The following is a 12,631-nucleotide window of genomic DNA, read 5'->3' as shown; positions in this document are numbered from 1 at the left end:
CAGTACCTGGAAAAATGTATGTGTTCAAAAATAATGTCCAGTTTCTCAAAGCCCCCACAAGAGCCAGATTAGTGTTAAGTGGATGGGTGATCCTATCCTACTGTAGAAATGTTTTTCTCTTCGTGGGGGGAAGGATTCTTAGCATTCTTAGGAGTTCTTGAAATATATTTTCTTGCTAAACTGATGTTTTTAAAAGTGTTCTGGGTCTGATATTTGTGAATTAAATAATTAAACACTCAGCTGGAAGTCAATATCATTCCTATAGTTCAAAATCAATGGCTGAGGGCCGGCCCGGTGGCGCACTGGATAGTGCGCCGCTTGGGAAGCGCAGCGGCACTCCCGCCCGAGGGTTCGGATCCCACATTCAGACCAGCTCCCGCTCACTGGCTGAGCGAGGCGCGGGAGCAACACCGAGGGTTGCAATCCCGTTGCCGGTCCCTGGTCCGGTACGGGGGCAACACTGAGGGTTGCGATCCGTTGCCGGACACGGAAAAAAAAAAAAAAGACAAAATCAATGGCTGAGAAATTACCATACGAAATAGAACATCTTCGTAATTTGGGGACTGACCAGACCACAATCTTCCAACTATCACTTAATCCTGGTCACCAAAGAAAACAGTGTGACTGAACAGTTCAAGTCGAATAGCTGGTCTTTTTTCTTTAGGAACTTGTTTTAGCAGTTTTGAAACTCTGCCATCTCTCCTAAAAAAGTAGAAACCAAGTATTCTGAGAAATAGAAAATCTCAGCTTACTCTGTCCAAGCTTAATAAGTATTCTAGGATTCAGAACATAGTTCTTACTTCCTAACACATAAAATACTTCCAAGAAACAGACAGGAATGCAGAAATAACAACAATGCTGATATTATTTCTTGTTTTTATTCTGGCAGTCTTACAATGATTCTTGTAAATACCTCAGTTAGGCCAGGCCTTCATGGCTAAAGTCGAGTCACAATTAACATCATTCCCAGAAAAATGCAAGTAAAAGAAAATATTCTTTTCTGAATTATCTTGGAAAATTACTTGTTTAGCTATATATTAGTAAAATATCTACCATTTGGGGTGACTTTATGACCTAAGCTCTAATTCAGAATGACCTGTCCGTGAAACACAACAATTATACCTAAATCAATAATTTAATATTGTACATCCAAAATGGCTCACCTATATTATTGAAATTTAAAAATCTAAAAAGTTTATTCACAAGAGGTTAATCAATCAATAAGTATGTATTCGATGCTTACACCGTGAGCATACTGAAGAGTATATACTGCAGCTCAAATGCAAATTGCTGTCCACTTTATACTGATTAAAATGTTTCATACATGGATTTAACCTGTAAGAAGTTGTTCTTGGTTATGTAAGAGATGGTCAGTTTCCTAATTTTTAAAATCAGTAGTTGTAATTCTGGAAGGAAGAAGACCAACCACAGCCTATTTGAATGTGAGGTCAATTGAAGTCCAGGTCCTAAAACTAAAAAGAAACATTTAAAATATGAAAGTATTGTAGCAAGCTATTTTTCATTTTAACAATAGCTTGAAATTCAAATAGGTAGGAAGAGTTGATTGAGAATGCAATTAATATTTTTAAAATTCTTGTTTTTCTTTACAAAGATTTATTCTTCAAAAAGATATGAATAGCCTTTTTCCAAACTTTGTGAATGACAACTCTATTTCCCCCTCTGAACTAAGATTGACCCAAAGATGACTCTGTTGTCATTAAATCTCTCCTTTTTGTCATTATCTTATTGGGCAAAAAGTAGGAGGGAAATAAAATAGCGTGACTGAAGGTACTAATACCCTTTAATTAGTCTTCAGTTATTTGTCTTGGGTCTTCTCTACAGCTGAGCGGCCAACTCGATCTACTGCCAAGCACCACCTGACGCACCCAAGGAAAGGTAATGCTACTAAAATGCCCAGGAGAGTGACTCCTTTTCAAAGTAGTTGAAACATCACCACAGCTATTTTAAAATCACGTTTTCTTCCTTTCAGCCTTTATTGTTAAGTTTGAATACATCCTAGCATCTCTTTGATTTTAATTTCTAACTTAAACCAAACTTCTGATTCTGGATGGTGTTATGATCAAATTTATTTTTAACTTTACAACTTTGGGTTAAAGTCAAGGTTTGGGACTGGCTAAATTATAGAAGACATCATGAATGCTAAATAAGAAGCTGTTTAAGACAATGAACCTATTCCTACAGACAAATACAGAAAGTTCTCAGGAAGTTGGATCTGTAATAATGACCAGATTGTTTCCTCAATTACTTTCAAATTTTATTTCTACCTAAAAGTCGTAATTTTATTTGTTATAACAAAACTGTTTTAAAACATAGTTTTCATATACTCATGAGAGCTGAATAGTTCTACCATTTCACAAATTATTTCTTATCAAGTGATGAGAGTAGATTCAAGTACTTATTGGTTTAAGTAGCTGATATGTTAAATACGGTCTTATCTCTGTGATTTCTGTTCATGCTAAAAGGGGAGGAATTGTTATCACTTTATAGAATGTTTTCTTTTGTGTGTGTTATATCATTTTGTGTGAATTGAAAAGCAACCTGTGATTCACCATAGAAAGATTATTTTTCAGTTTGTAGTCTTAAAAGATAACTGGCAAATGACAAATTAATGAGGAATTCCATTCCACTCAAGGAAACATGAGTTTGCTTAGGTTATTCACATTTGATTCCACATTCTTTTCCATTCAATGATATCTTATAGGTGGTTCTGAAGTCAGTTTATCAGACAGCCTTCCTAACACTAATACTTGAGAATCAGAGAAAAGTACAGCCTGATGTTCTTTCCTTTCCCTACATGTGGCTTTAATTCTGTGACTCTCTTTTGTAAAGCTCAGTCTGTAGAGACTCAAGTTTCTACAAGCATGGCAATAACTATATCTGCAACAAGATGTACTCAGTATTTGCTTCAGAAATTCAATATGCACTTAAATATTAAAAGTTTGAATTGGCATATATTTTTATTGCCTAAAAAGACAATTTATTAAAAATCAAATAAGTAAGTGTGACACCATATACTACTTTAGAAAAACAAGCTTTTTTTTTAATATTTTAGTCAAAGCCACTGTAATTGTCATCTCTATACTTACTAAAACAATCAAGTTAATCACATCACTTATGATTCCTGGAGAAATAGGTTATGAAGAATGAGGTTTCATAATGCTCCACTCCCCATTCCAATCTATACATGTCTGTTAGATTGATCATGGGATCACAAAATTTTAGAAATCACTCAAGTCATCTTACAGGTAAAAAAAATGTACGGCCCAGGGAAGGGAAATGACTTGATCCCTCAGCTAGGACTCAGTCCTCCAAAGAAATGTGTAGTCACATCAATCTTTAGTCCAAGAACACACTCAGATAACACTTGTTTTCTGTTTACAAAGCCATGCCTAACTCTTTAACCTGGCATTTAAGGTCTCTACTTTTTCTGCTCTAAACTTTCTTTGCAACTTTATCTTTCCATTCTCATACAACACTCCAATCAAAGTGTTCATGGATGTCTCAAGACTTTTTCCTCTGCTTGAAATGTTTCCCCCCCTGTTAAACGTTGCATAGGAAATTTCCATGTACATGTCATCTCCTACACAAAGACTTTGCAGATTCTCTTAACTAAAACTTTCTATCCATAGAAAACCACTTTTGTGGCTTTTCCCATATTCTTTAGCCTTACAGTGATTTGTGTATAGTGCAATTCTTCCTAAAATCAATGTTACTTGTTGGCAAGGCCTTTATCAGATTCACCTTGGTAATCTCAACATTTGGCTGAGTACCTCATTCTTAGTAGGTTCTTGGTATATATTAAATGAATGGATGATTAAACTTGTAATGATACTTTCATTCATTTCATCAAAAATTGAATTCAAAAAATGTTATTCCAAGTTTGATTTTTCTAATAACTTTTGATAAAACAGATTTTCCACATTGGCTAAATCTACCCATATAACTGGCTTTTTTTTTTCCTTAGAGCAAAGCCAATATTGTATTCAAATTATTCCTAAATTGTTAGTAACAAATCCTTTTATGTTTTTTTAAATTTATTTTTAGGTGGAATGATGAAGAGTTTCCTTCTGATTGTGAATATCCTGGCATTAACCCTGCCTTTTCTGGTGAGTTAATTTCATTTAACCAATTTATATTAAAACTTTAAGAGAATTTTACTTAAGGCCTCTAACTATGCAAATTACTAAATACAGTTATACTTCATAGAACAAAATAGCTGCATACTAGCTATCTTACCTTAAAATAAATGTATGTTTATATTTACTTCTATTATAAAATTAAGGTCATGTTCTTCTGGATATTCATTTAGTTCCCATGAATTAAGAAATCACAGTTATCATGTATAAAAAATCTTTAAAATTTTATACTTTAGAGAATATACATCCTGGAAGGAAAAACAACACTGAAAATATCTTAAAATTATAAAATGCTCTAAAGATATTTCATACAGAATATATAAAGAAATTATGGTCCAGAATTAGAAATTTTTAAATTACATTCCTATCTCACCAGACTCCAATCTCTTTAGGGACTAAATCCTTAAAAGATCAGGAGCTTGATGAAACTTTTCCACGAGTTTCAAAGACCTTGACAAAGGCCTTCAACATGGAAATCATTATCTTTTGTTATATTCTTCCGCATTTTGTGAACTAACTGACTCCTTCCAGGAATCCATAGCATGGCTTTCAACCATTGTCTTGAATTGCATAGTATGTTTTAAGGCTATTGGAGCAAGAAAAAGCTTCTGTGGTGTTTCGTTTTTTGTTTTCTCTTTTAGTTTTTTTTCCCTTGTTTTCTTTGTTGTTTTGCTTTATTTTCATTTTTGTCCTGGCATTCCTGGCACTGTGTTAGCCAATAGCAAGAACAAGGAGACAGTCATAATGTGTCCTCCTCTTAAATTGTAAAATTTTTGAGAGCACTAGTCCTTGTTTCATGATTTATTTATTATTAAGTTTAGACTTGTTTTAAAGTTAATATCTATTAAATAATTCTATTTTGTAAATTTTTAGAATCAAAATTACTTTTTAAATATTTGAATAGTATGACTTTCACATTTCTTTTCTGTCATTTATTCTTTGATATTACATTTTATCGTGGCTACCTGCACATTAGAACTTGAGTTTTCTCTTTGAGTGATGAGGGTTAAAGTATAAATCATAAAATGATCCACAGCTGCCTGCTGTACAGCTACTTGAGCTGCTTGAGTCTGTTTTCTCCCCCAAAGAGTCCTTCCCATTTTCGCAAAGGCTTCAAGCCCCAGGAACATGAACAAAAAATTCAAAAGAAAAAATTAAAGTTTATAGGTTTTACCATTCAACATTATGAGTAGTCAAAATTACACAAATAAAACAGAAATGTGATACTATCTTTTATGTGCTAATTTATTCCTTCTCTCCAAATGAAAATAGTTAAGATAATATTTATTACTAGCAATTATGTGATAAACTGCACAAACTCATAGCCTATTGGTAGCATTAGAAGTTGGCACAAGTTTTCTATACAACAATGTGATAATCCCTATCAAGGAATTTTTGGCCCCCAAAAATAACATTTTTGAAAAACTGTCTTAAGGAATAAATGAAAACTATTTAAAAAGCCATTGGTATACAGATGTTATTCATCTCTCTGTTTATAATTAACTATTTATCCTAAATAAATAGCAATAAAAAATAAACACTTCATGTCACAAACATTGATCATGTATTTTCAACCATAAAGATATAAGTATGAAAAGTATGAAATAAACTGAAAAATTATGTTTCTTGAAAAATGCAGGATACTTTTTACACAGACATATACCAGAAATACATTACGTAGGTTATTATATTAAAATGTCTAGATTATCAGCATTTTTTAGAATAGGTAAAGCTTCTATAATATTCATATTACTTTTTAAATTTTAAACTAACAATTTAATACAGTTAGAGAAAACAAATCTTTGTTTCAACATATCTTAAATTCTATTACTTTATTAAATTTCTGATTTTCTATACCTATGCCTTTCAAAAGGTTTCTAGACTCATTTTATACCCAAGGGATATGTGTGAAATGTCCTAAACTGGGACCGTCAGCTTTAAAAAATTTAATATCACCTCATCTCAAAAGTTCATAAAACCTTCGTGAGGTTTTAAAGCTTCTCATACATATCCCTATGAAAATTGTTTTCTCATTCTTAATTCCCTATGCATGCTGCAACGCAGAATTAAGAAAAGTACTATAAAAGCAAATGAAAGGTAATTAAAAACACTGTTATTTATATATTTATATACTAAGATTATGCAAGAGACAATGTTTTAAATCTAAGTAAACTTCATAAATCATCTTAGTATGAGAGTAGAGAAAGAAAAATATGCTCAATGTCCCTCTGATTTTTAACAATGTAATTTAGTACAAACTGAATAAAGGTTATTCATATTTTTTATTTAAGTAAATGCATGTATTTGTTGGCACACGGGTCAGACGATCAGATTATTTTCAACAGTGAATTTTTCTTCTTAAGTGGTGATTTTTAAACACAATTTAAACATGAATTTCATTATTACAATCTCAATCAGTATATTACTATTGCTTCTTGAGAGACTCACAGGCTTTATAGATTAAATAATCATGGCAAATGCTTTATAATATTAAAATGAAAACTAAGAAAACATGTTTTCTTTAATATGAAAGACACTTTTTTAACAACCAAACAACAAAAAACCACAGACTTTGCCTTGCTATTTTTATTTCTTATTTATCATTATCTCATTTCTTTTTAGTATTAATGTGTTTTTTAATTATTTATTATAAGCATATTCTTATTACCAATTTTTTTTTTTCTTTATGCCCTTTACCCAACCTATCCCTCCCTAACCTTCCCCATCCCCCACCCCACCCCCATTTCTAGCAACTTTAGGTTTGTTTTTCCCTTCTGAAAGTTCAACATATTGTTTTGGTCTTTTTCTTTCTTTCTTTCTTTTTCCCTTTCTTTCTTTCTTTCTTTCTTTCTTGGCAACCAATTACAAGTGAGATCATGCAGTATTTCTCTTTCCTTGTCCGGCTTATTTCACTTAACAAAATTTTCTCCAGACTCATCCATGTTGCTGCAAATGGCAGAATTTCCTTCTTTTTTATGGCTAAATAGTATTCCATTGTTTATATATACCACATTTTCCTTATCCAGTTGGTGGACACTTACATTGGTTTCATACTTTGGCTATTGTAAATACAGCAGCAGTGAACATGGGTATGCAGGTATCTCTTCAACATGATGATTTCCATTCCTTTGGATATATGTCCAGTAGTGGGATTGCTGGATCACATGGTAGAGCTATCTGTAGTTGTTTGAAGAACCTCCACACTGTTTTCCATAATAACTGTCCTGATTTATAGTACCAGCAACAGTGTAGAAGTGTTCCCTTTCCCCATATCCTCACCAGCATTTGTTGTTCTTGGTCTGTTTAATAATGGCCAGTCTAACTGGAGTGAGATGATATCTCAATGTTTTTTGGATTTGCATTTCTCTGATCATTATTTCTTTTTCTGGAACTCCCCAGGCTGCAGATGTACAAAACCAGGAACAACCAGCAGTAAGTTTATTTCAATTATTTTTGTTAGAGACATGAACTTCAAAATATAACATTCTGCAAAGGTCAATCATATGAAAATACCTTCTGTCTAAAAAGTAAACAAACATTTTTATCTTCATAAGATAATCTAATGATCTTCGAAAAAAAATTATTTCAGCAACAGATGATACAAATCGACCTCAATGTTCACATGAAAGTCTTAGTTTTATTATATAGCCCAAGTCATGTATCTCTAGTTTTCATGTATATTTTAGCAACATGAGAAAACATTCTCAGTATATAATATTGGAGGGAAAGTAAAAACAAAAATAAAGCTTCATATTTCTACTGTTCACTTTTTAAGACTTGGGGAAAGATCCCCATCTGACCCATCCTTTAACACTTCTTGTATATTTGTATTTACTTCCCTTTTTTGTTTCCTTAAATGATTACATTTAAATATGTCTCTTTTTATGAGAAATGCCTGCTTTGCAATATAATTTTGTAGATTTATTTCTTTTCATATAGAAAGGTCTACTGACAAACTTGCATGATTGCACATAATTGATAGAACAGAGGCAAATGAAAATTGAAAATTCCCTACGGGACCTTTTGTGGAAAAAAATAAATTGAAGAAAATCCAAAGTCCAAATCTAGATTCCCCCCATATTACATTATTTTACTATTGTGTTATAATTAGTTTTAAAAAACACATGTTCTCTTGCGCTAATCTCTAGATAATAAAATTTATGAACAATTACAAATATATGATGAGAACATAAATGTATACCTGTGTGTATGAATGTGTGCATGCATGGTGTGCTTTTGTATAATATGTCAACGTTCTCTATGAGATTTTTCTAGGTGTTGTACTTACAATCCAACACTACGCACTTTCAATACATACCAAGTTCTAGGCAATGTGGTTTACGTTATGGATTACTTCACCTAATTTGTTTGGAACAAATATTACTTTTACATTATTGAAAATAGTATTTTATAATATTGAAAATTATGAAGTGGAAGGAAAATATATAAACTTATATCTTTTTAAATAATATATTTCCTGGTTTCCCTACTTCCAATACTGCACTTACTCAATGTCAAATACAATATTTTTTTGAAAAATGCTGATTGAACATATCTGTACATTCCTGTTTATAATAATATCATTCTGTATAATTTATTCTTTTTGCAGTGCCATGAGAATGATGAAAGATTGTCTGATCAGAAAACAGTCTCATATGTCCCAATTCATTATCTGAATAGCTACCCTCATTATAATCCCAACTACTACCAACCTAATCCAGCTGTACCAATTAATAACCTATATATCCCTCACCCGTATTATGCAAAACCAGTTGTAATTAAGCCACAAACCCAAGTTCCTCATCGGCAAGTCCTGCCAAATATCCAGCAGGCCACCATGGTACGTCACCCATACCTACATCCATCATTTATTGCTGTTCTCCCAAAGAAAATTCAGCATAAAACAACCACCCCTGCCATCAATACCATTGCTCCTGTGGAGCCTACACCAATTCCTGCCATTGAACCAGTGCTGAACACTGTAGTCACTGCAGAAGCTTCCTCAGAATTCATCATCGAAAGCATCCCTGAAACCGCCTCAGTTCCAGCTATTTCACCTGTGGTGTAAAAACACTAAGGAAATATCAAAGAAGACAACACAGGTAAATGAACAAAATATAAAAATGAATAATCTAGACAAGAAGCATGGATTTATCAAATATGAACATAAAGTCTAAAATACTACAAATGAATAAGTTAAGTGTCTTAAGGGAGCAGAAAAAAATAATCTGATTATAATTTTAATTTTAACCACAGTGTTGATATACTAGATTGCATTCCAACAAGAAATGAAGAATAATCTTATTTTACAAAATAATGAAAATTAGCAGCTCTATTACCAAACTTTTTTTTCTGACAATTGGAACACTCTTAGAATCTATTAGTTTTATTCCATCCCTATTTACACACAAACTACGACAACAGAGTAAAATACTATGTAAAATACACTTGCATGATTTTTCTTATCTAAAAAATGAGTTTTCCTAGATATATTAGTAATACAGAATATAAATTTAAATAAGTTTTAATTTTGTAACAATACTCTTGCACTATAATTTGGTATGAACAGAGTGGAAGGAGATAACATATTTTCCCATGCATTCTTTTATTTCAGACATCATTCTGAAAAGATCCATGAAATCAGGCCTCCCAAATTGCTCCTGTTCTAATATGAACCCATAGAAAAATTATAATGCTTAACTTGAAAAACACATAAACATTAAAAGGATACTTTTCAGAACATTGAAAATTTCAGAACATTAAAATAATTTGAAATGTATGGAAAGAAAATAAAGAGAAAGACTAAAAACATTGAAAATGGCCAAAGAGTATGAAATAATTTGGGGAGAAAATTACAAAATTTTGAGTTTCTTTGCAACAAATATTTTCAGTACATCAGATGGTCTACATGTTTTATAACTGAAAATACCACACAATGGTCTGTGATATGATGGGACTAGCATTAGACCAGAGAAGATTGCTTCTTCCTTCTTCTCATCTAGGTTGGTCATTATTCCCTCTGAATTTTCATTTTCTCACAATTTTCATTGCTATAAGGCTTAAGTGAGAATGCATATATGAAAGAATTTTAAAAACTGATCAATCTATTAAATGCAATGTACTAAAGAAGCAAAATAAAATTAATATATACAAAAATTTATCTTTTCATTGAAACGTAACTGATTATACATAATCGTGGGGTACAGCACTGAATATCAACACCTGTGTACAATATGTGATGCTCAAATCAGGGTATTTACTATATCTACCATTACACAATAAAATCACTTTTGTGGCCCTTTACCAATTTCTCACTAACCGCCACCTCTTTTTTCTCTCCTCTGGTGGCCTCAGTTCTGTTCTCTACTTCTGAAAGTTCAACAAATTATTTTGATTGTCGTATCTTTCTTTTTTAATTTTTTTTTTAACTTTTTTAGCTCCCTTTTATGAGTGAGGACATGTGGTACTTCTCTTTCTGTGCTGGCTTATATCACTTAACATAATTTTCTTTAATATCTCAAGTCTTCACTAAATGATACAATCTTTCATAATTATGTCAATTGATTCCTACGGCAACCAGTGGAACTGATTTTATTACTAACTCAAATTTAGGAATGAAAAAAAGAATAGGCCTAAGAACATTATGTAAATTATAACAGGTAGAAAGTGCAAAATGGAAACTAAACCAAACCTGTTTGATGTCAGATAGTGGTGTTTAATTACTATGCCATCTATTTCTGCACGGGTTGTTTAATTGTGAGAAAACACACTGTGATTTCCTTGGACTGGGATATGTATAAGTTGTGTTATTTAGTTGCTATTTAGTAGGATGTCTGTTAAGAGAAAAATAATCAACTGGATAAATATTTGGCTTATTAAATTTTAGAAAATAAAATGAGAAAATGAATAAAGACAAAATGAAAGCAAGTAATGTAATATGTAATCATACATTTTATTGACCCAAAATATATTATTATATGATATATTTTTAATGGAGTAATCATTATTTCAATAGTTACATTTGTTCAAAACTCATAAATCTAGATTTCTAAATTAAAACTGTTTAATGTCACATAAAGACAGTGTAAAGGACAGTGTCTTTCTGTAAATATTAGTTGAAGTCTATTATTTTCAGTTCACTATATGCCAAATTTAAATATTTAATTTGATAAAGTCCTTGACATAGACATAAGAGAAATATAATGAAAGTTCACATATCATGTGAACAATAAAAGTTCACATATCATGAAAACTATTAACACACTATGAGCTAAATTTCCAAACTGTCATTATTTTTAATAGGTCATGCTGAAGCCAAATGACTACTTCAAACTCTCCTTCAGCCATTTGTCTGCATTCAGTCAAAGCAAAATGTGATTTTCACAGATTTGTCTCCTTTCTCTTCTCCCTTACATTTTTTGCCAAATTTAATTTTTTGATTCTTGCACAATAAAGCCAATTGAATGCAACCAGATCTTTTAACTTGAGTGAAGTCTGTGGAGTTGCCTCAGGCACCTCTGAAACCTTGAAATTCCAAGGCAAATTGAGTGTGAATTTGAGTATGGAGTTTCCCCGGGGCCAGAGTTCATAGTTTCATCAGGTTCTCAAAGTTGTCTGATATCTAACACCAGTTAAGAACTTCTCTAGGATGATATTATGGCTGAGTCAATAGGATCAGACAGGGACTAAGCCAATCCAAGTGACCACAAAGTGAATCTTGGGAGCCATGGATACATGGCAACATTACAGGAATTGATGGAGACTCTCGACATGCATGACCAGTTTCCTCCAGACTGGAAGCCACAGTCACATCTGTCCAAACACACAGACACACACACACACACACAGACACACACACACACACATACACACACACACCCTGCACACCAGGAAGCATCTGGAATTGAGTTTCTCCAGTCTAGAAAAACTGGTGAATTTTCAAAGTCCAAAGGTATGACATCGTTTTTCCCTTAAACAAACATTTCAAGAAAAATTATCAGGCCACTTATGTGCTTGGTCCATATTTAACACATCATGCCAGGAAAATTATAAATCACTCAACCCTTCCAAAGTGCTTACTGGTCATCCACCTAATCTTTTGCAACAGATACGCTATTATTAAGAGTGACTTACAGTCTTTACCTGCTCTCTCAATCAAAATCTAAAGTCTGGGAGAAGGGCATGGTCAAGAATATGGCATGGATAGGACTCATTTGTTATAACCATTAATAATATTATTAATTTCTTAAAAAACAAAGTAAATATGTGGAAGAGGTAATATGTATTTCATTAATTTAAAAAAATTTATTACTTGCTACATACAACGTACTATGAAAATTACTGTAGGGATACAAATGATAATGATATTTAATAACAATAAACAACCAAAAGTTCTACATTACATACTATATGTCAGTCAATATTCTATTCGTTTGCATGTATTAACTCACTTAATAAGTATTCATGGACTATTT

The 12,631-nt window shown here is 32.2% G+C and overlaps 1 protein-coding gene across 1 annotated transcript; it reads left to right on the top strand.

Annotated features, from left to right (window-relative positions):
- Window positions 1-4,070: 4,070 nt before the first annotated feature.
- Window positions 4,071-9,225, top strand: CSN3 (casein kappa). Its single transcript, XM_008581786.1, has 3 exons — window positions 4,071-4,127; window positions 7,557-7,589; window positions 8,767-9,225. The coding sequence occupies exons 1-3, from the start codon at window positions 4,071-4,073 to the stop codon at window positions 9,223-9,225; spliced, it is 549 nt and encodes a 182-aa protein (XP_008580008.1).
- Window positions 9,226-12,631: the final 3,406 nt, after the last annotated feature.

The sequence above is a fragment of the Galeopterus variegatus genome, unplaced genomic scaffold, assembly GCF_000696425.1.
Source record: "Galeopterus variegatus unplaced genomic scaffold, G_variegatus-3.0.2 Scaffold2460, whole genome shotgun sequence".
NCBI classification, from domain to species: domain Eukaryota; kingdom Metazoa; phylum Chordata; class Mammalia; order Dermoptera; family Cynocephalidae; genus Galeopterus; species Galeopterus variegatus.
The sequence above is the reverse complement of the archived record's forward strand: the minus strand, read 5'-3'. Positions and strand labels throughout refer to the sequence as shown.